Below are 24,066 nucleotides of genomic sequence, written 5' to 3' on the forward strand. Positions count from 1 at the left end.
TTTAAGTATTAAAAATAAAATAGATTTGCTATCATCATGTGATTCTGTCAAGGTGTTCTCAAGGAGCCTATTAAAACTCTACCTTTTTTTTGTTTGTATGTGTGGGAAGCATATTTTCCCCTTTAATTTCTTTTTTAATGTCATTATAGTGCTTGCAACTCTGGTCTTGCAGCTGCAGCCCAGTTGCCTCTGAGTCTGCTGAAGTCATTTGGAAATCCAGCGAAAGACAGGGAACTTGGACTCTGATGCAGTGCTGATATTTAGTAAATGTTTAAAAAAAAAAAAATTATGCAAAACAGTTTCCAGATTCTGTCAGTGCACAAGAAACCAGGAAAATGTCTTTATTATTGTTATCTTTGAAGTATGTCTGGATATTATATGTTGTCTAAATGACCAATTATTAAAATTTGTGTTTAAAATGAGTGCGAAACCAGGAATGTTGTGACAGTAAAACCCAATGTATAAAGTTTTAGTGGCTGATATAAGGTGGCCGAGAGAAGAGCTCCATGACTCAAAGAACAGCCATATGAACAGCAAAGAAATAGAGAGAGAAAAGCCACATGAACAAAAATGTACTAAAAATGAATGATGTTCTATAAAGCAGCGTTTGTCACTTGAAAATGGAGAGAAGTTGAATGCCGTTGTGCTGGATGTGTGTGTCTCGCTGTCCCCTCCCTGCAGAGTGGCTTTTGAACCCGCTGGCTCACTTCAGCCGAGACTGACAGAGGGGGAGTGCTCTTGGAAGATGGGAAGCTTCTGTAGGATCATGAAAAGTGCTACCAAGTAGACTGAAATACGTGATCAGTCCATGAGATCTTGGAGACTTTGCGTGAGGGAAGATGCGTTACGAATCCTCCCAGCATGGAAGATGCCAGCCTGAGTACTTAATTAAACACACAGAGTCCAACGAGACCGGAATCCGCAGGAGACCATGCCGCTCACAGAATGACTCTTTTTTTAAAAAAAATGTTTAATACGTGCCAACCTAAGTAGATAATGTTGCAACATAAGTAAAACCCCGCTTTGTGCGGGGGGTCAGAGCTGTGGAACTGTTGAATGGGCACCGAAGGGGGTTTGGCCTTGGGCTGGTACTTGGGAGAGCAGTCAGCGTTGCCCACCCCGAGGTCTGCTATTTGTTTTGACCATTCACTTGGACTGATTTACAATCTGATCACAATAAAACTAAAGCGGACCTTTGCTTCTGGCTCTGCTTCTCCATTGTCTCGCTTTGGTTTTGTTCTGCAGGGCAGTGCAGCCGTGTCTTCCCTCCGCAGCTCGGCACGCTGCAGATCGTTCATGGCAATGGCACGGCGGTGGGGACGGTGATAACATTCCAGTGCTCTCCCGAGCACCAACTGGAGGGACTGGGCGTCATCAGCTGCGTTTGGAAAGGGAATGGTACCCAGTGGACAGCCGGAGTGCCCTCCTGCAAGCGTAAGGTTCTTTCCAAACCCTTCCCAGTCCCTTTGGGCCATATTGTGTTTATTTTGCCCTGCCTATCTCCTACAACTTTAGGATGAATTCTAGGCATCTGTGCAAGGAAAAAAAACAAACTCAATTTCCTTCAAAGTTGCCCCCACGGACTGTAATTGTGCTTCATATGTGTCCTGACATCGTTAATTATCATGACACAGAAAAGACTTTGTCCGATTTATGCCTGATCTCACATCACCGACTCCGGTAGCGTTGCCCCCGGAATAAATGCGGCTCTGTAGCTACAAGCTGTACCCTTCTTTAGAAAATGTGTAGATATGACCAGCTAATGCGCAGGCATATTTGCAAACCCTCTAATCTAGCGTTCTTTTCTGAAGATATTTTTGCTGTAAAAGAAACGTAGCGATACTTTTTGAACAATTTTAGGTGGCTGCCTGTGGGCAGCCGCAAAGGAAAGTCACCATATTGACAAATAGCATTTGAATGGCAACAACATTAACTACCGTTCATGCTGTGTTCCTTCTGATTTATTGTAAGGTTGTTAGGAATTTGACTAGAAGTAGGCCCAAGCAAAACCTCTGAGCTTTGAGAATCTCAGTCTCAGACCTCCAGTAGATGATCATAATTACCAGTAGATAGATGGCTCCTTTAGACACCTATCGCGCTCTCACAAACTCAGCTACTCTTATCTCTCATTTGAGAGATTCCGTTAAAGAAAAATGAGAGAAATCCTCTCTTCTAGAGGCTGAAGAAATATAAAGCTTTGTGTGGAGCTCAGCTGAACCATTTCTGATGCCGGTCATTGTGGTGTTAGAAGAACTAGATGAGTTTTGAAGCAAGACATGCTGAGCACACCAAATGAGTTGGCAGAGAGCTGCGTTAGCTGTGCCACACCACGTTCCCAGTCCTCCTTTTGTCTGGGTAATGCACTTCCAACATCGGGTCACTGCGAATACTCAGCCCTGCAGATGCTGTCCCTTCTTCCATCCTGCATCCTTCCCCAAATAGTTCGCTGCCTGCCAAATAGGATGTAATTATATGGAATTCTCCTCGCTCTAAAGAACTTCCTTAAACCCATTTTTACCCCATCAGTATTTGGTTTTGCAGCTCCAGTCCTTGTTAACAATTCTAGAAGAGTCTGGTAGCTCATCTGCATTTGATATGCCGACACAGTTGTGCTTTTTAGCTACTGCAGCACTAAAGGCGTTGTGTTTAATTAGCTGCAGTGGTGAAATACTTGTGAACAATTCCTTAGTAGCTTATAAACAGGAGATTTTTAAATAGCCCAATTTGAGGCTTGCGTAGCTCTAAGGTGAAGCCAAGATACTCTGGTATCTTGACACATACTGACATGAAATTCCTCTCTGAGCTATTGTTAGCAGAAGTGTGAAGCAGGTAGGTTTCAGCATGGTTTAATGAAAATGCGAAAGATAAACTCATGGGTTGACCTTAGAAACGTACTTCTGTGTTTGCTTTGCTGCAGCCATATCAAAATATGAGACTTTTGGATTTAAGGTTGCGGTGATTGCCTCCATCGTCAGCTGTGCTGTCATTCTGCTGATGTCCATGGCGTTTTTAACTTGTTGTCTTATCAAATGTGTGAAGAAGAGTGAAAGGAGGAGGACTCAAAGGTATGTCAATAAAAGATTTTTAAAACCTGCATTAAGACCGTATGTCATACGGACCCCATTGCTGTGACAGCAGGGAGCTTCAAAAGACTTGATGCTCACAACACCACAGTGATGTTTATTACTTAAAATTTGTGGGCTAGACTTTAGGCATAGAAAGACTTGGAGTTCAAGACTAATCAGGCATCTAATGTGTGTTAATATCAGATGACCTCAGTGGGCATGGGCAGATCTGGATTTACCCAGGATTATGCAGAAGCTGAACACAGAAGTCTTATTTCCTGGCCCAGTCTTTCTCTCCTTGAATTATTTAAGATTGGCTGCGTTTTCCCTTCTTCTCTCTTTCATTTTTTCCTTTGCTTTCCTTGAACACTGCTGGGAAAATTAATCTACCCATGTCAAAACCATCAAAGCCCTCACCATGCTTAAAGCTGTGCTGGGAGGGCGTAGGATTTTCTCTTCTGGCTTGAGGCGCCAGACAGCAAGCAGGATTATAAACAGGCATGGGAAGAAGAAAATTTACCAATCCAGTCCGTTGTAACAACTTGGTGTGGAGGATGGCTGTGTGACCACACCTGGCTGCGTGCTAAAGCCGAGCTGCTGTTGTTTGTGAGAGCATCCATCCAAAGTCACCTGCAGCAGGTGGCTTTCCATGGGCACCGCCTCTTCTTTTCCCTCTCACTTTTCCTGCTCATTGCTCCCACCTGCGCGTAGCTCAGTGGGGTGGCTGCAGCACGTCCCACTGATGCCTGCTGTGCAGACAGTCAGCTGCACTTCTGGTTGATTTTAAGCCTCTTTTTGCTTCAGGGAAGTGTTTGAAGTGAGGTGGAGTACTGGGAGAATGGAGGAGGACACGAGTGAAGGTCCCTCTGCTCTGAACTGTGTTTTATCTAGAGCTACATGGGAACCAGCTTAGGGGGGAAATTCTGTCATTCTGAAATCTGATTGTAACCAAAATACAGATTTTCTATTTCCCTTGAAAGAATTTTGTGAGGCAAAAAAAAAAAAAGTAATTCGTAATATCAGGTTTTCACCGACAACATGAAACAATTTTTGAAATGAAAGTGTTGATTGACATTTTTGGAATCACTGCTTTTCTTTTTGATAAGACTATTCATATCAAAATCCTTGGTTTTCATTTATTTTAAATGGAGTTTTGTCCAAATTAGCTGTTCACATGACTTTGATGACTTGATATGTTTTTCTTATGAAAGAAAAGCCCTTTCACACCAGATGTTTTAACCTTGTTCTGTCATCAGGACATAAAATGATTCCCTTTGCTGGGAGTTTCTCAGTTCCTTGCTGCCCTCTGCCCTCCCTTCATTGCCTCCTGAAGGAGCTGCTCCAACCTGGCCCACCCACGACTGCGCCCCACTCCTGGGGGCACTGTAGACATTGCGTGGCTTGGCCCTGCTGTCAGAAAGCAACTGAGATGATGGAGAAACCATCCATATCACGTGAAAGAGTAGTACATCCCTGTATGAAACCTGCTTGACCCGCAGCCTGCGCCGCTGAGTGCCAGATGTGGCGGTAGGGGTGCTGCAGCTGGCAGCGGCCAAAGGCAGGAGCGCGTGAGGGTCTGTGTGTGGAGAGGATCTCTTTTGTGAGGTCAGCTGATGCGGTTGGAAAGTGCAGATCAACTTTTGGATGCACAGAGCGTTAATTTGAAGAAAAGCTGCAGGCCTGATAACTTAATAAAAAAATGAGAGTATTTGGTAGGGGATTGGTTAAATAAATGTCTCTTAGACCATCTCTGAAAGACCATCTCAAAATACCTGTGGGGTAGGGACGATGTCCTCATCTTGCCTTTAGCTTTGAAGTCTGCCTGTCTACTTTTTTAGACTCTTTTAGTTGGTCTACTAGAAGAGATCACCTTTGCCTACAAACCTCTCTTGCAGGGTATCTGATGATCTTTGAAGTGCCGTTTTGTGTTCTGCCCTTGCATTTGGAGAGAAAAAGGATAAAGGCCACTGAAAATCCTTATGTCATTCAGCCTCCTCTCAGACCTTGTCCCACTGTGTGAGCATAGCTGCCATTTTCTTTGGTAGGAGCAGCATTGCATCCTGAGAGGACAGAAATTACACCAAAATCAGCATCACCAGCCCTCACAATTTAATTTTGTCCCATCAGCTAGTGTGAATGTCTGTGATTATGTGAATCTTAGCAGATCTTTCCTGAAGGAAAGGAAAACCTGGATTTAGATTTAAGCTCTCATGAGTCAGGGCTGTGGTCAGATAAAAGCTCAGATACACAGCTGTTTATCACAGTCATGTGTTTTACCCCTTGCTTTATTCACAGAGACATGCAGCTGTGGTACCAGCTCAGAGCTGAAGAACTGGAGCAGATGCAAGCCACTTACTTTGGTTTTAAGGGAAGAAACAATAACAACAACAAGAAGAAACTCAGGAATAAATCTATATTTGACGATGTGACTAACGTGGCGTATGATAACCAAGGCTTCCACAGGTAAGGCTGTTAAAATGTTGTGGGTTTGAATGCGTTTGAACAAATTTTAGAAAGAGGATTCCTCGAAAATGCATTTTGAAGAGATGCCCCTGAAGAGGACGTGGATTGTCAGGGCTTGTCCTTGAACTTGCCCATCTTGTGGGGAATTAACGTTGCCAAAAGGTGAGACCGCAGAGAAGCTGAGCGTGACCTCCCTCCTTACTGCTCCTTTCATCTGTCCCCAGCAGTGCTTGGTTAAGCCTGGCCTGCAGGGGAGGTTGCACCGGATTAACTGGAGAGAGGTTTTTAATTGGCTTTGTGAAATTGATGCTAAACTGCAGCAGGAAAGTCACTGCTCTGTGTTGGTTAGTGGTATCAGGGCGCCAGCTGGCCTAAGAGCCTTAGGAGAGGAGCCAGACAGGGGCACCTGGGGCTGCGGTGCGGCTCAAGGTGAGCATCGAGCGTTGCCCTTTATCCCTCAGTGATCACAAAAGCTCTCTTGAGAAATAGCGTTTCGTTATCAGGCTGTGCATGGCAAACTCAATGGGACCCTCGTCTGCAGGGCAGCGTGAATGCCCACAGCGTGGGAGCTCTGACGCTGGGGTAGCCCAAAGAAACGTCCACGCTGCAATAAAGCGCATCACGTCCTGTGCGTGCATGGGTGGTGGGCACAAGTGTGTTTTGTGTCAGTTCAAAATTACCTCTGAAAGTGTGCAGATGTGTTACGCTGGCTGCGTTGTTGCCAACAAAAGAAAAACAGAAAAATGAATACGTGTTAAATTCTAATCACTGTTTTGCTATTACCACTCATAAACACACATCATTGTGTCTTTTATATCCTTTGGGTTCTGCTTCGTCCTCGTGTACGGTAATACATAGCACAATCCTTGTTTGCTTTTAATTCACTGCTCACTTGTACAGCTTTTATGTACAACAGTATTTGTGATTTGTAGTGGTTACCTGCAGAGAACAATTTTGTGCAGATTCCAGACCTACTTCTGCCTCACAGTGCAGCTGGAAATTATATTCAAATGGAGCATTTGCACAAACATCTGATGGCTGCTTAATCAATCCCCAGCTTTGGGTGATTTCAGAGAGATGTATAAAGCTAATTAAAAGCTGATTATAAACTAAACCATTTTTAGAAGACTCAGGATGCAATTTTTAATTTTGGGAGACTTCAGTCTGCTACGATGTTAATGTTTTGTGTAAGTGTAAGTTGCTTTTAAAATAATATGGATAGACTTGTAAAGGGCTGTAAACAGGTTCATGCTCTGCTGGAGCCTCGAGCTCCTTCTGGGTTCTTATCTGCACCACTCCACGGAGCAGAAGCTGCTGTATTATGTTTACCAAATTCTGTACACTTTTTCTTGACTGAAAGTAGCAGGGAATATACAATTCTTCTGGATAAGCGGCTTCTCTGGGGCCAGAAATCAACCAGTTTCTCCAATTTTCTAAAGAAATAATAATGTCTAAACTTCAGTGGGGAATTGCAGAGGGCAGGAGGAGGAAAGCTTGTGAGCTCTTTTTTTCCTCCGTAGAACAATCCGCACGCTGCGTTAAATTCTGGTGCACATACCCACCTCCTGACGCATGAAGCCTGCTATTAATCAAGGTCTACTTTATTTCCAGCATGCAGAGGTGATGTGATCCTGGCTAATGACCAGCCAGAGCAAACATGGGCTAGGAGAGCAGGTATATGAGTCTGTGCACCCCAGAGCCAAAAGCCTAGCCATTTCTCACAACTTAGAACTTCTAATCAGAGGTGGGAATGGCATTGAAGCTATACAGACCCTGAATAAAACTCTCTTGGAATTGCTCTAGGAACTGGTGTGACCCGTTACCAATTTGTACCTTGTTCCCTTTCTTCACTCAAATAAGACCTACTTAATCAAGGTTAGTAAAAGATGCCAATTTCTACTGGTTAATTCTGTTAAATGGATATATGCGCAGGATGGGATGGGGGAATTCTGCTAACGTATTTCATGCCAGCTCTTGAAGACAACAAACGATCTGTCAGCTTTGTGTTTGACTTGCAAGGCTTATTTTTTGTGCGTAGCGAATCAGGCGAAGTTTAATCATCCTTGCACATCCAGCTTACTGGGAACAGCAGGGCAATGTAGGCAAATCCCTGGGGAGGTGCAAACATGAAGCTGGTTTATGCTGGAAGACCAGTGTCAAAGGATGTGTTCACTACCTGGGTTATTCCTGCGGTACCTTTCTCTGTTTAACATGAAGTGGGTGTGTTGGCAGCCTGTGCTTGGAGGAAATATCTAACCATGTAGGTGTTGCTGTAGTGGTGGAGCTGTTGTAGCGTTGATTGTCTGAGAAAAGCAAGAAGGTGGTTGGAAAAAAAAGCAGCAAAACTGAGGGCAAGCAAGCCCAAAAGCAAGCTTTTATGTATTGCTGCATGCATGTGAGCCAAAGCGTGCGTCCGTGGTCACGAATAAGCTAAAAAATAATTTAACCAAGGCTTCCTAATGTCTTTACCAAGGTGTGATGATCAAACCCTGGAGCAGGCTTCCCAGAGAGGTGGTCAGTACCCCAAGCCTCTCAGTGTTCAAGAGGCATTTGGACAACGCCCTTAAATAATATGCTTTAATTTTTGCTCAGCCTTGAATTGGTCAGGAGGTTGGACTGGATGATCGTTGTAGATCCCTTCCAACTGAAATGCTTTGTCCTGTCCTATCCCATTCTACTCCTGTGTTCATGTTTCAGGTGTTTGGAGGAATTTGTACAATGCATTGCTAGACCTCTGAGCAAATCAGAGGTCCTGCTTTGTTTTTCTAATAAAGAACTCTCCTAAGAAGCATGGGAGGCTGATCGTTTTCTCCCTGCCTCTTTCAGGGCTGCGGTGCACGTGGTTCTCTGTGACACAGCCATGGGAAGTGGCTCTGCAACCCACTTAGGAGGGGAAGGCTGAGCGATGAGTGGTGCCCTTGTCTGAGAAAGGAGTGGGTGGAGGCTTGGCAATTTCTGTCGTTTTTATGATAGCATTTCCTTTTCTTAAAGAAAACTGTTCTGCTGCTTCTTCGTGTAACATGTGAAGTATCTGGAAGAGTGAGAACTCCTCCACCCTTAAAGATGACCCTCTTGACTATATCTTAGCCTATTTTTGACTAGAAAGTGATGTAGGTCGTGTTGCTTTTCAGACTTAATTGAAATAGATTTAGAGATAACATTTTGATGCACCGCTTTAAGGATCAAAAATACTGTAAGAACAAATAAAATAAAAACCAATTGTTTCAGTAAGCCAATAAGAGATAAAACAAAAAGCCAGTTCTTTCAGACAGGTAACAAGATATTTGTTAAGGCTTACGGAGTAATTTCAGATTTAAAACATATCATCTGTTAAAGCAGCGCCCTTGTACGCCAATGAGATGATTCTGGCTGTAACGAGGTGACAGAATGTGGATGCAGAATGCCGATGTATAGAAGTTATCAATAGTGTAGAAGCCCAGCTGTTGGACAGCAGGGGCTCCACTGTGCTGTTCTGGACCTGTCTGCCCAAAAATGAGATCTTTATCCCCTCACGTTTGAAGTGTGGAACAAATGTGATGAACATCTAGTTTTGCAGGGAAATGTGCAAATTTTAGTGGCAACTATTCTAATTATAATGAGCCCCGTTCTGGCTTCTTGGCTGCTTGAACAAGATGCTTTAAAATGCTGAGAAATATGTCTACAAATACCTGGGATCATTAAGTACAGAGTGCAGTCACTGTTGATGGCACCTCCTTTATTTGGACATAAGGAATTATAACGAGGATGAAAATATCCATTTTTAGCAGAAAGTTTTCTATGCAGGAGCTGCAAGCAATTACAGCATATTTGCTCTTTTATAATATTTGAAGAGCGAACTAATACTGAGCAGGGAAAGCCAAGTTACAAGACACTGGGCCGCTGGGAGGGACGTGTTTTCCCCAACGTTGCTTCTCTGAAGTTTACAGCATAGAGCTGAGATAGCAGGTTGCCGCGTGATGGGAGAGGTTTGAGACAGATTAGCTGAAGAAAAGGGTCTGTCAGCTATGGGAGGGAGATTAGCTGCAGCTCTGGGCCACGTCGTTAGAGGAGAACAATGTGCGTGAACCTCCAAAACAGCCCCCCGGGAGGATTGCTAGGCAGAGGCAGGGCTTGTCAACACAGGGATATACTGGGAATAGCTCTCACAGCCTGGCTGCAGTGCGTAATGGGAGAAAAGCTTAAAATCAGTACGTTATATTCAGCTCTCTTTAACATTTTAAGACTTAGAAGTCTTCCCAGTTCTGCACGAGAGTGAAACCAGGACTGTTGGCATCGTTCATCCAAAGTGAGACCTTTCTCAAAGCAGCAGAGAGCCCCGACCTGCGTGGGGTTAGACCGGCACCGTTGGGTCTCGCTGGGGTGAGTCCCGGGCATCAGGGACATTTGGTGTTGCAGAGGAGCTAGCATTTGAAATGCTGTTCTGGGTTTAAGAGGTTTTTTGAAACAAGTATGTTCCTGAGCGGGATATGTTATTTTTGAGTCAGTTATTTTCTGACGAAGAATATTACCTGACCCTGCAGTAATCCTTTTTTGGAATAACTGCTTGGGCAGCCACCGCCCGAGATGAGCAGACCTCTTCCATCCCAGCAAACAGCCGTGTGGAGGAGCTTGGACTTAAGCAGCTGCCTCAGCAAGCATGTTGTCCTCTGCCCCATAAAATATCAGTGAAGAGAACCTCAATGGCAGCTGTCCTTCCTCTGCGCCAGCTACTGGTGATGCTTGAGAGAAGGAGGTGAACATTGGTAAGAGGTGATATTAAACAAAGCAGAGTGAGGGGGCCCGAACGCGAGCGCAGGGGTACGCTCACTCGCTGGCGTGGGTCAGCTGTAGCTGTTCCCCAGGTGAACGGATGAGGCCGGTTTGGCCTGGGGATCCCCTGCCGTGGAGCAGGACAGAGAAAGTCCAGCGGCTTGCTTGTGACTCCCAAACTGAAATAGCAGCCTCCTCTTTTCCATGAAGTAGTCCTAGCCATGCCTCCAGGGAAAATCGTAAAAATATGCGCAATCTAGCGTAACCATTGTGAGAGCAAACAGCAAGCCCTCTTTAGCGTGCAAAGACATTAAAGAACCGGGCACTCCACTGTTTGAGTCGTGGCATATTTATACGTCAGCAGGCGCAGAACGATGGCTGTCCTGGGAAAGACACAGATAGCTCCTAATAAGAAAAAGCTGAGAGAGTTTATTTCAGTTTGCATCAGCTTCCTAATTATGGTAAGAAATAACCACACCTAGGGAAGCCTTTATTTTCTTTGCTTTTTTAGCATAACAGTCCTGTAACCTGTCCTGGAATGGATGCTCCCTTTCCTTAGGGATGTGCTGTTGTTTTGCAAGGGAGAATTGATGGTCCAGTATTTTCCACACTCAAGGAGAACTGGATTTAGCTGCAGACTAACACCTTTTCATCCTCTGTCAGCTAAGACAACAACCAGAAAGAAACTAGTCCAGCTCAAATATACATCTCAAGAGCAGCAAATAAATTTGGTGATTTTTTTTTTTTTTTCCCCCTTGTGTGCAAGCATTTGGAAGAAGTTGTGCATTCCAAATTTGGACTGGTTTGAGGTGAATTATTTTACACAGCTCTAGGCCAAGTTATAAAACATTCTCTATGAAGCAGCTGATCTGACTGCAGGAGTGAGGCAAATGGAAAAGCCCATGTCTCAGTAGGTTTAAAGTCCTCCTTTCAGATATCCACTACAGCTGGAGCATATTATCAAGAAAAAAATCTCTTCTGCAGAGAAACAGGCTAGTATATTCTCCCACAGAAGATATTTTTAGTACCTGAATTCTTTGTACCGGAGCCTCTTCTGACTACAAGATGCACTACCAGTGTACCAGGCAAAAAGGAAATAAGGACAATCCGACAACAAAGATGTCCAAGTGAAAAGGTTTTTCAAAAAAAAAAACCCAAAGCCAGCGTGCTCTTAGGAGAGGCAACTCGGCATTTCCAGTCAGTCCAAGGTTGGTGAAATTAGCTCATCACTTTGGCCTCCACAGTAAAATGAAACGTGTTTTCTTTTTGTCTTTGAGTTAGTGCCTATAATGGTTGAAGTTTTCCACTACCTTGTGTAAAGTGTTGCAAGGAAGGTGCAAATCAGAACCTTGTGTGGCTCTGAAAAATGTTCATGTCTGCCCAGGCTTGCTAGGGAGCATGGCTGTAAGCCAAAGGACCTTCCAGAAGTATGGACAAGAGGGGATGGGACGGTTGGTTGCATTCCTGCCTTGCCCTCTGTCTCCTCAAGGGCACTTTCCCAGCTGCTTTTCTCCTCCGAACACCTAAGTAGAAGAGATTAAAAAGCTGAAGGATCTGATGCCCTTCTACTAGCAGGGTAGGGTGGTGTAGATTTACCATGGTGAAAGAGGACAACACTTGAAGAAATATCCGTGTTCAGAGAAAAGCTGCTGCAAAGCTCAATGGAAAATGTAAGCAGAACAAGAAAAACGACCAGGACACCTAGGATGACTGCCAGGAGATGTATCAGTGGGAGAATTCAGGGGGCAAAACATCTTCATCAACAGTGACTTAGTCCAAGACTGTTAAGGGTTGTGGGGAAACGGATTTATCTCAGTGCTGTTGAAGGTCTGGAGTCTCACCAGAGAGCTGAGCCCTTCACTCCCTCCAGAAGATCCATGCATTTTCTTTTATGATCGGCCTCGCTGTCAGAAACTGCTCTTGTTCATCTGAAAGCACGGGCACGCAGAGCTCAGCCCTGCTGGCCTCTGCCGCCCAAGGCTGCGGTATGTGTGCGGGATCGTTTGCACAGCGCACTTGAACGTCTGCGTGGGTGTGAATGTGACCCTGCCCGCTCAGCTACAAGGCTTAAATTGCAGAGAGCGACTGATGGGCTGCTCCCGGGGCTGCAGGCAGAGATGTAGGACCCATCATCACTGCGGTGTTTCATATTTGCCACATAAAGCATCCAGTGAAATGGCTGCAAAGAGCAAATAACCTGTTTGGTACAGTTGTACGTCTTTAATACAGTTCCCTACGCGTGCTGTGTTTGATTGTGTGGCACTTAGGAGGGGAGGAGACCCAGCACAGGAGAGGGGCAGATTTCCTTTTCAAGCTTCTACATAGATTGTCCCACCTTGAGCTCCTCTATTCATGGAGGGGTTTTCATCCCCTCTAGTTTGTTATTACTGTGTTTTGTGTTCCCCACTGCCACTTTTCAGAGACTAAAATCTCCCAGCACCTTTTGACATGCATGTTTCAAAGAAAGACCAGGCAGGGGAAGTGTGCTGTGGTTTCACCTTGGGGCCCTGTCACGAAGGGTAAGATAGCTGGCTGCTAAATTACACCGGTTTCGGAATTTCAATCTCAATTGTCATCACAAGGAGCGTGGAGGGGGTGTGCACAGCAACATGTGCTTTCAATAAAGCTGCTATTATTGTTTTCGTAATGCTTCCATGATTACCCCAGGGTCTTGTACAAAGTCACCAGACATACAGCAACAACAACAAAAAAAATCCCCTGCAGTATAAAAATCTCTTTTCAGAGCCAGCGCCAGCAGCGGGCAGCATCGTGGCTCTGAGTTCTCACACTTCTCCAGTGTCCCCAGCATTTTCCCCTCCAGCTAGGAACAGCTCTGGAGTCACACAAAGCAAAATTCTTGTGAATCCTCTAAAACCCATTGACAAATGCTAAAGTGGCTGTTCTCCCCAGATGGGAGCTCTGACTTTATCTGTGAAATAAAGTGTCTCCGTGCCAAATGCGGTGTGCATCTAGCTAGGCTGTTCAGCACCTAGCGTCCTTGGGTGGATTTGCGTTTCCAGGTAAGAGTACAGGGAGGTCTTCTAATCCTTTACCGTGATGTTTTAAGTAGCCCAACTGGAAACTGGAGTTGAGGGAAGTTGAAACATGTGAGAAAAAAAAAAAAGTCGCACTTATTCGGGATAAAATACAGAGCTTCAGAGGATGAAAGTGTGAACGGAAGGCTGCATCTGACTGATAGCCATGTGTGCAGAGAAGAGCCGACTGCGTGTGCATTTATCTGTTCCTTGTCAACGCTGCAACCCTCGCAACAGCTCTTGGCCCTGGCTTAGGTGGAGCTCCACTGACTTCACTGTCCCTCTGGCGTCTGCAGGGTTCGAGGTGCTGCAGTGAACGGAGGGTGCCTGCTGTCGCCTCATCCTAGGTTTCTTTCAGTCAACACAAGCTTAATCGTTCCCAAAATGGGAGAAGAGGTTGTTAGCCAGGAGTGCAGTTGTCCTGCAAGCAGAGTTTGGCTTTCTGGGTTGGTGGTGGGCTGTGTAATTGCAGAGTTTCACAGTGCAGAGCTTCGTAGGAGAAAATGTCAGAATGGGATGAATTCTGCCCAGGTAAACTCTATTTATTGCACAATAACTAAAATACCTGGATTTTAACTGTAATCCTGGCAGGGCTATTTGCAAAGGCTGTGGTTACCACCTGCAAAACTTCATCCCAGTTCTTCTCCCTGTACCTGCTTTGATTTTATTTTTATTTTCTAACTATTGACTGCCACCTCAAGAAGGCAGAACTGAGTTCCTCATACTAAAAAAAATAAAAAGAGAAAAAAAAAAAGCAGTAGCAAGTGCCTCGAAAGATTTTCTTTTGGCAGTGAGATGTGCAGCATTACTTGTAGGTTCTGTTCCCTGATGGCAAGCCACGGGGGTACCCGGGTAGGTGTTCTGGTGTCCGGCACCGAGATACTTAGGGCTTGGTGATGCACCGAGATTAAAAGGCATGGTTAAAACAGTACAGGTCAAAGTGTGTAAAGTTACCAGGCTGGTTTTTTTTTTTTTTTTTGAGAAACAGATGAGTTTGCTGTTGTCCACGTTACAGGTGGGTAAATTCTGCCCATCTGAGCACCTCCTTGGTGAGTGTGTTCTGACTGCACGGATACAGTGCCTTCTCACATCAAATGCAGAGGTGGTTTAAGATGCCTTTATACACTCTGACTGTAGCTCGTGCCCCAGATATTTTTGCAATACAGCTTGAGATTTATTCTCCTTTACAGGAAGGATGTATCTGCAGTGTGCCTACTCTGTACCAGAACAGCAAGACCTCAGTTATTTGGTTTTATTTTCTGTTATTCCCCTGTGGTTCCTGTATGTATGCACATTTTGTGTGTGAGTGTCTCTGCTGGCTTTCTGCAGCTGATAACTGCAGAATGCAGGTCCGGTTTCCTGACCAGCTTTTCATGTATGAAAGGGTAAGACCACGTTGTCCTGGACGTGGGTGTGCAGGCTTCTGCCTTCAGTGGCCACCACCGATGGCTTCAGAGGGAGGCACGTGGGCTAGCTCACCTGCAGTGAATTTGGGGCAAGCAACCTCGGCATCTGCCCGGTGTCCAAGCAGCTGCCGTGGAATAACTGATGTTTTACTGCTGCTGCTCTGCCTACATTGTCCAGTGCTGAGTTATTTGCTGTCTGGGTCAGCAGCCTGTGCTGGCTTACCCCACAGCTGGGCAAACCCTCCGTTCCTGGTGTGGAAAGGTGGGGTGCAGGATGGATCAGTGACCATCAGTGCTGGCAAATCCAGACCCCCAGCCTGTGGTCCCTTCTGGGAGGGCCAAGTGGTACCCAGGTCGGGCAGTCAGGGGCTAGCACAAGCCACGATGCCACTGCGCTGCGTTGGCATCGCTGGCAGCTCTGCAAATAACACCTGAAATGCTACTGAGCACAACTGGCTCTTGTGCTCCCAGCAGTGCTCCGCTAACCAAGCAAGGACTTTCCTTCTGCACCCGTCTCAGCGTTCAAGTGTTCTTAGAAATATTTTCCAGATAGCCTCGTGTTAAATTGAAGCTGGGGACTCATTCAGTGGAAAACAAACAAACAACATCTGCCCCAAGCCCAAATAAAACCAGCCTCGCAAGTCTTTTCAAGGTCTGCATCGGCTTTTACGGAGACACAATTATTTGCCCCGCTGCTGCCAGCTTGTTTTAATGCGAGGAGAAGTGAGCCTGCGTGTTACAGCACAAGTTGTTTGCAAAATGCCTGATGCGGAAATAAAACTGATTGGAAAGTCCTGCATCCTCAGGAGCGCGAATGAAACAGAAATAACTTTTTCCTTCATGCTTACAGGTTCCAGGAGGAGTGGACTCGAGATGTCAGAGCTCCTGGGCGTTGCAAAGACAACGACAACCTGCCCAGGTTAACCAAGAGCGGCAGTGCGCCTGGGAAACAAGCCGTGCCGGGACACAACGCTGCTGTACAGACAGTGAACGCGATCCATGTCGTTGAGGTCTATGGACATAAGGATAGTTATAACACACCAAGCTGCCAGATACCTGGGTAGCTGCTGTCTCAAATACAACTGCTCCTCTGGACCAAAATGAAATTTGGATAGAAATATGTGCCTTAAGGACAACATGGAAAGTTAATTATTCATATTAATTTCAAAGTTTTCTATATTCCGAGATGGTTATTTAACAGAAATGCTTCAAGGTCTGATGCAAATAAAAGAGTGAATGTTGATGCTGGCAGCCCGTGGCCGTTCTCTGTGGCGTGCTGTGTATTGTGACCGTGGAAAAGCGTTGTATCGTTCTTCTGTACATCTAGGGAGCAGTGGTAGCCAGTTTGTGTGTTTGCCTCGTACAAAGTCACTGATGCTAATTACACGTTCGTAAGATCACAATCTTCGTTTAACTGGTGTTTTTTGTAAGCATTTCGGAATGAAAATCCCCCGTATTTTTACACAGTAGTATGATAGAACTACAATAAAATTTTGTTTTTAATTAAAAGCCCCCGTTGTTTTCTATCAGGAAGGCCTTTTTGTTTAATTCATCTGCTCCGCATTTGGAGACCACATGAGGCTGGGTGCCGTAGAGGCACACCTGCAGATCCACCAGCCCAGCGGGAGCGTACAGAGAGATGTGCTGCCTTGCTGTGCCACCCTTTGCCCCGCGAGGGACCCTCCCGTTGACCACCGATGGCTGGTGTACATCACAGTGCCGGTGAGCAGCCACTCTGCGGGCTTGCAGGCCAGGAAGGTGGTGCAGCATTCCTGTGAGTGCATGCTAAATAAAGGGGTGATGTATTTTTTTGGAAACCTGTCACCTTTTCCTATTATTAATCTGTTCACTGTGTGAGGAAACAAGGTGGGTTTTTTTCTTCTTTTGTCCATTTTGAATAGTTAAGCGATATGGCTCTTATTCTGCTGTTTGTGTGCACACACATGTATATCTTTAGAGTTACAGTATAGTCATTTTTCAAGTTGAAGCCTTATTTATTCTCCTGCCATCAGCTGTCTAATGGGTATTGTCACATTCCTGTCATGATGGAAATACAATCTTATAGCAAGCTCCAGTAACTGTGTTCTTGTATATCCCGCTTGTTATGAGTCAGGTGCGCTCTTAAGACTTTCAGTTTTGCAGTTTCAGTTTTGAAATTCAAATTATTGTAGCTTGCTGGCAGGCCTAGAAATGCCCTGTTCCATCCTGGCCATACTTGTCCGAGATCAAAAACACATCAGCTATGTGGAAGTGGCAGTAAAGGAGCTTTTTTTGTTGTTGTTCCTAACAATCTCAGTTCTTCTCTACATCACAACAGGCTGCACCCCTGCAATGCACTTCTTAATGCGTGCTGCGAAAAGGAGAAAGGATATACCTCTCAACACTCGTTCCAGTTAAGTTCTCAATTCACTCAATTAATAGTAGCTGAAGTCTATGAGGGCGTATTTGTGCTGTGAACCATTTTGCCTGCAGCTTTTCGGTACCCTGCCAGACCCAGCCAGCTTCTGTACCCAGATGTGCTCTTGGACCCCATGTGCAGCGTTTGTTTCTGGCCAGGTGCGGGGCTGGGACTGGTTCCCTTGCCTGTCCCCTCGGCTGCAGGCACTGCCAGCCCGGCTGCAGCCACACCAGGCAGCTCACAGGGTCACTGGTGACGTCTGGGAGGATGCAAAGGGGTCAGAAAGATTTTGAGAAAATGCTTTAAAAAGTCTCAGCGCAATGCAGTCCCTAAGTGGGACCAGCTGGAGGCCCTAGCAGGGTGCTCACAAGTGGAAAATGAGATGCAAGGATGTGAAATCTCTGCACAAAGCTATGGACTCCAGCCGTCACAGCGGCAGCTCTTCCTCACTGCTGGCATGGGGCTTTCAGGCAGGACAGCTGGGAATGGCTGGGCTCCATCCGCCGGAGGAGAGCGCTCCTGGGTCCTGCTGGAGAGCAAAGGCTCGAATAGCATCAGCGGGGAAGGTCTGCAGGTGGATGAAAAGAAAAACGAAATGTGTGAAAGGAGCATAGAGAGGAAGAAAGCCTGGGAAAGCAGACAGACATCTGAGATGCTCCTGTACATATGGCTGCTACGTGAGAATTAAACACAAAGAAGTTAGAGACTTTCCACATAATAAAAGGTGTGACTTAATAAGAATTACTAGTGCCTGTGGGACAAACGATAGGACTAGGATCTTGGCATGGTAAACAGTAGCTTGTTCCAGGTAGGACACGTGAGAAGAAAGGTCTGTACAGTCTCTGCAGTCCAGCGTGAGGTGAAATGCTCGTTAATTAGTGCCAGTGGTTGGAGAACGAAGGGCGAAGGAGCATGGGCTGCTGGGCGTTCAGCACTGACTCTGCAGTTAGGAGGAGGAGCTGGCAGAAGTTTACTCAGGGAAATAACAGAACTGTCTTTAATATCGGGTGACTTTATCTAATTCTCTGCTGGAAAAGTGTACAGCCGTCAGGAGTTCTAACACATCTCTTGGTGATTGCTTTAGTTCTGAAGGTGTTGGGGAGGGGGGTGGCAGTTGCTTCTGGCTGTAGCAGGGAAAAACTTGTTAAAAATCTGAAGTGACATTTGAGTGAATGTGAAAATAAGTGACATCACATTTTTAAGAAAAGGAGGAAGAGCAGCAGAATAAGGAAAATGGACTTCAAAAAGGCAAATTCTGACATACCGGAATAACAAGTACGAAAGATTGATGCAGAAACAGTCTGATGGATGGAGCACAAGAAAGCTGGCGCTCACTAGCAGAGACGGTTGAAAGGGACGCCAGACAAACCTGATGCGGAGGACGGCAAAAATCTGATACAGCTGCCACAGGAACTCTGAGGACATGAAAATCAGAGCAGAAAAACTCAAAAAATGGAAACATGTCAGACGACGGAGGAGCAGCACAAAAAGAGGTGAGTGGCGCTATTCAGAAAGGTAAGAGATAATGTAAGTTACAGCAAGGAAGGGAAATGGAAGAAGAGAAAAATACAGTGGAAGAAACAGAGAGTAAAACTACATTTCTTGGGAAAAGCAAAAATGGACCCAGAGATGACAACCACTTAACCTCCACTTTGGATCAGGCCTCACTTAAATGTTCACTCGTTATTGCAATGAATTTTGACACAGGTCTAGGATTGCAGCCTACAATAAAGCAAGGAAAAGATCACAAATATTAAGATAAATTTGATTGCATTATGAAATTCATCCTAAAGCCCTAAGAAATTAACTAAGCAAGATTCGCACCATCATTGATACAGCTTCAGGAAACCGTGGAGGGACAAGAGAGGTCTTAGAAGATGGGAAAGGGCAAACCTAACTTTAGTAAGGGGAGAGCAGAGAACCTCAGAAGTACCAGAATGAAGGTGCTTCTCTGATACCCAGAAAGAGTGTAGGAGAAATGATGAAACAATCCATTTGCAAAGAAGGCACATCTCAACCTAGGATTAAACAGCTGTAGGCATGGGGGAACTGCTCTGCTCCATTAGGAGTATCATGCCTGACTTTGTAAAAGCAGATAAGGTGTGAAGGGTGGCCCAGTTACGCTTGATCCTGCCTCTCTGCAGAGCTTTTGAATTTCCTTCCTCTTCCACATCTCTGTGATTACATTAATTGGATTTCATTATTTAGCTCCCTAGCTTTTTATCATGTGACTCTCAAATGTGATAATACGATTGCAAGTCACCAAGTGAAATACATTCATTTTTGGGATGTCTGGGTCAACAGATTGCGTGAGAAGGGAGCCCTGTTGCCCTGTTCTACAGACGAGGCCAATCTGAGTAATGTTTGATGGGGGAAAGTAAAACTTTGAGATGAAAAAGACATTTATAGCCATGGAAAAAAACAGAGAAGGTGGGTAAATTTACTGTCTCTGTGCCAGAGCACTGGGTTCCTAGCATTTATTTAAGCATCTAACACAAGAGGCCGCAAAGTTACAGCAAGATAAAGAAACAACACCCATACTGTTTTTGTGAGATTTGTGGCTCGGTTCCCTCTGGGACCGTGTTTAGTTTATGACGGCTGCACCCCCTGGAGTTAGTTTTATTGCTCGTGTAAACATTATTTATTGTCAGAAGGGAAGTCAGTGCTGTGCAGGAAGGAGATGAAAGCAGCTGAGAATCTAAAATAGACACTTAAAATCTCGTATTTATTAAGTTAACCCTTAAATGTTTTCCAGCCTGTGGTTTCAAATGGATTCAGGCTCCCATTTCTGCTGCAGAAGACTGGCATTTCATAGAATCACAGAATACCAGGCTGGAAGGGACCTGAAGGATCATCTGGTCCAACCTTTCTTGGCAAAAGCACGGTCTAGACAAGATGGCCCAGCATCCTGTCCAGCTGAATCTTAAAAGTGTCCAATGTTGGGGAATCCTCCACTTCCCTGGAAAGATTATTCCAAAGGCTAATTGTTCTCATGGTGAAAAATTTTTCTCTTTTGTCCGGTTGGAATCTCCCTGGGAGTAACTTGTACCCATTACCCCTCGCCTTTTCCATGTGACTCCTTGTAAAAAGGGAGTCTTCATCTTCTTTGTAGCCAGCCTTTAAATGCTGGAGCACGGTGGTAAGGTCTCCCCTAAGCTGCCTTTTCTCAAGGCTGAACAAACCCAGTTCTCTCAGCATGGCAGGCTTCCTAGTCCTTTGATCATCTTCATGGCCCTTCTCTGGACGCTCTCCAGCCTGTCCACATCTTTTTTTTGTAAATATGTATATTTATATATGTATACTTGTGTGTTTGTTTATTTTTATATATATTTCCTTGTCTATTTTATGGAACTGATGCACTGAAAGGACAAGTTAAAACAAGCACGACAGCCCCCTCCCTGCATGGATGCTTACAATTTAATTGACATATGTTACAGCATGACGGGATAGTTCTTCACAGATTTAAAAACTAGCAACAGTATTTATCAGAGCAATTGCTTATTTGCCTTCTCTCACCCTGTATTTTAAAACTTTTCCCAGAGCAGGCGACTCTGCTGAGGCTGTTGCACTGGTCCTTCGTTAAGCTTTGACTGTTTGCAGCAAAGCAAAAGAGAGTTTTTTAAGATCTTGTGCAAAATATTAAACAGGGAATGTTTTTTAAGCCAGCTGACATATTATTATCTGATCCTTACTTCCTTTTAAAGGAGACCTGGGGTGCCTGAGCCTGGGAAGCGCTGAGGGCTCCACGTGGGAACCCACTGGACCGCGTCCCTGCAGCAGTAAGTCCTTACAGCAATAACCTGTGGGGAACACCTACTTCTGTTTGTGGGGTATCACAGAGGACAGTATTGCCAGATCCTGTGACTTTTGTCACAAGTCTAGTGATATTTCTTATTTCTCTGCCACAAAGGGTAGAGTTGGGTGAATATATGAAACTCACAGCTTCTGTTTAAGAGAGAAGTTTCAGTCCTGAAGTGTCAAACAATAGAAAAAAAACAGACAAGTCTCTTGTATTTGTATTTGACAAATACTTGAAGCTGTCAAATGTAAGTATGACCTTGACACATTTTCTGTGGTTGAAAGAAAGGGAAAGACTACATTTTGATCTGAGTGGATCAATGGAGCTTGGGATGGACACCAGAGTACCTACCGTAGAGTTAACATCACTTTCATAGAGCCTTCCACATGGATTTTTGGCCGTGCAGGCTTGCTCCTGGACAGCTGCCCCTTGGGTGTTATCCTGGAAGTCTCTAAAGATGCTGTTTCCTCAGCATGCTCTGCTTTTGCTTATGGGCTAGCATTGTTCAAAGTTTCCATGAGAAGCCCACGACCCAGAAAAGAAGTAGGACAGTGAAACTGATGGAACATGACAACCTGCAGGAGGTGGCCACTACCACCGCTCTGAAATGGCACGGGAAAGCAGGAGCACCAGACGTCGGCCGTAAGAACAGGATATAAATAACTGATGGTTTGGGGTGGAGAGGAGGCAGAGATCTGTAACAATTTTGCTTCCAAAACATCCCAGTCATCAGTGATGTCTTGGAAGGAGAGTGACTAAATGAATCTGCTATAACTTATTGTCAGATGTAAATTGCTTTTGCAACTATTTTTTTTTAACAATGTCACACAGCACAACTTTTAAATAACTTTAATTAAATGGTAGATGGAGTTGAATCTTCTGCTTGGAAGGACCGAGAAAAAAATTTGGCAACATGCCAGCTGGTAGCTTTTTGAGATGACTTACAGTTGCATCCTTTCATAACACTGATAGCTCAGCAAGAAGCTCTTCCACTGCAATACATATTTTATATTGTTTAGGTATTTCTTAAGTGTTCTGCAGAAGTTTCGTGGAAGATCCGCATAAATACTACCTGATGACACCTGATACAGTTGACAGGTTATCTGCAGAAGTTGCACTATATTTAAAAGCTGTAGTGCAGTAGTGCTTGTGGCCAGAAAAAAAACACCTGAGGAAGGAGTAGAAAGCAACGTCACAACAAGGACCTTGCAGGTGGAGGACCTCCAGCCAGCGCTGAGACCTGCATGCTCCTCGGTCTGCTTCAGAAAGGTGGCTACACTTGGCTGCGTCTGTAGGACTCTTTCATCTTCAGCACATTTAGTAACGGTTGAGAAGTTTAAGAACTTTTTTTATTGTTGTTTGAGAGTAGGGTAGGGTAACTCATGAATGAACAAAAGTCCAGAAAAGCTAATGATATATGTTTAAAATACCCTCAGGACTTGTGTCATCTCATCTTGGGATCATTTCCCCACAAGAAACAGCTTGACAAGTCAGATCACAGGGAAGAGCCGGATAACAACTTCCAACAGGGGTAAAGAGAGGTGCCTTTATGACATTTTAATGAACTCTTGCTGTGGGGTGGAGCAGTTAAGTACCTTTCAGATTTACAGTGGCATTTTGAGTTACATCTCATAACACATGGCTCTATGGAAACTGATCAAATCCTGTCCCCCTAAAAGTGGTACAAGGAGCCTCATTTGTTCCTTCAGTAACAAGAGGAGGTGATCTTTTTTACCTATTTTTTAAGGACTGTTACGGAGAGATGATTGGCAGAGGCAGCATTGAAAGGCTTTTGTATCATTATTCCACAACCAACAGCCATTGCTGTTGTCACCGCACCCAGAACGGGTCAGCTGGTGGGCACGCTGTGTCCCCAACGCCCTGCACGTCAAGATGTTTCAAAAGCCAGTCTCCATTCCTGGTAGCTAACGCTAAGGCAAGGATGGAAACATGAAACTCCTCTGGAGCAGCAGCAAGTGAGGCAGTGAAAGTTCACCTGGTGTGAAGCAGAGCAGGAGCAGCGTGTTCCCTGGATCCCTGATGCTATACTTAAACGCGCGTGTGTGTTCAGTCTGTTCATGTGTTTCAAGGTCAAGGTTATACAGAAATGCTCACAGTAGTGTTTCCCATAGGAGGTGTGTTGCATCTGTGAGCTGGAGTCTGCAGCAGCTTCTAATCCACGCCCAGATGCTGGCCTTTAATTCATGAAGGCGGTGGGTTGCATGCTGACCACACACCATCCTTTCTGTCCTTCCTGGCCCATGGTGCGCAGCTGAGGCGCTGGCACTGGCAGGCTGATGACTTCCATGGGAAGACACTGTAGAAAAAGTGGCTTTGTTCCCTCCCTGGAGCTCTGCTGATCTCAGTTTGCCAAATCTGTCAGCTGTTTATTTATACACCTATTTTAAGGGGCGGATGCTCAAATGGCTCTGTTTGCTTCCTGCCTTCAAAGAATTTAAATGTTTTGGGGTTTTCTTAGAAAGAATATAATTAGTTGAGTATTTTTTCTCGTGTGTGTGATTTGATTTGTGCTTTACAAGGGATCAGATATTGAGCTAAGTGTGGTTTTGAACATGTATGTGAAGCTGGCTGTTCATATTCCAATGTACAACCTACCAGCCAACCCAGTAACTTCCATAATATTTCTCAAGTTGATTTACGATCAGTATACAAGGGCTTCTTCTATATGCTGACTTTTCCATTGTGCCAGGAACAAGAGGTACTCAACTTTTCTATTATCTGCGTGAATATCTTGTTTTACTAACGCTGTCAAAATTTCCAAGGATAGGGTGTCATACAGCAGAATGGGTGTGCAGGTAATTCACTCATGTAACGAATACAAGAAGTTAAAACTGACCTGAGATTTCCTGACCTGTGGGTGCTCGAGGCTGTGATTTTTCCAAGTCAGTTCTGCTCACATCGAACAGTTTGGCTTAGCTGGTTGGGAAAAAAAACAGCTGAGAACTTGCTGCAGTTTCTGCCTTTGTGTTTGGAGTCAGAGAATTGTTTTTCTTCATCTCCTTTTAACCAATGAAGAAATAAAAGGTGATTATACCAATAATAATACAATAAGACTGGAAAATTACCCATGCTATATGCAAAGCAATCCTAGAAATTATTATCATGCACACACACCAAAAAAAAAAAAAAA

General features: G+C 44.8%; 1 protein-coding gene across 2 annotated transcripts in view; it reads left to right on the forward strand.

The window, feature by feature from the left end:
• SUSD3 (sushi domain containing 3) overlaps positions 1-15,959 on the forward strand; it is a 32,127-nt gene extending 16,168 nt beyond the window's left edge. For both annotated transcript variants that reach the window (XM_086755655.1, XM_086755656.1), the window contains exons 2-5: positions 1,246-1,434; positions 2,918-3,065; positions 5,361-5,528; positions 15,569-15,959. In XM_086755655.1, coding sequence (XP_086611781.1) covers positions 1,246-1,434; positions 2,918-3,065; positions 5,361-5,528; positions 15,569-15,782 — 719 coding nt within the window. In that variant the 3' untranslated portion in view covers positions 15,783-15,959. The remainder of the gene's footprint in view (positions 1-1,245; positions 1,435-2,917; positions 3,066-5,360; positions 5,529-15,568) is intronic.
• Positions 15,960-24,066: the final 8,107 nt, after the last annotated feature.

This window comes from Chlamydotis macqueenii, chromosome 10 (genome assembly GCF_036417535.1).
Source record: "Chlamydotis macqueenii isolate bChlMac1 chromosome 10, bChlMac1.mat, whole genome shotgun sequence".
Lineage (NCBI taxonomy): Eukaryota > Metazoa > Chordata > Aves > Otidiformes > Otididae > Chlamydotis > Chlamydotis macqueenii.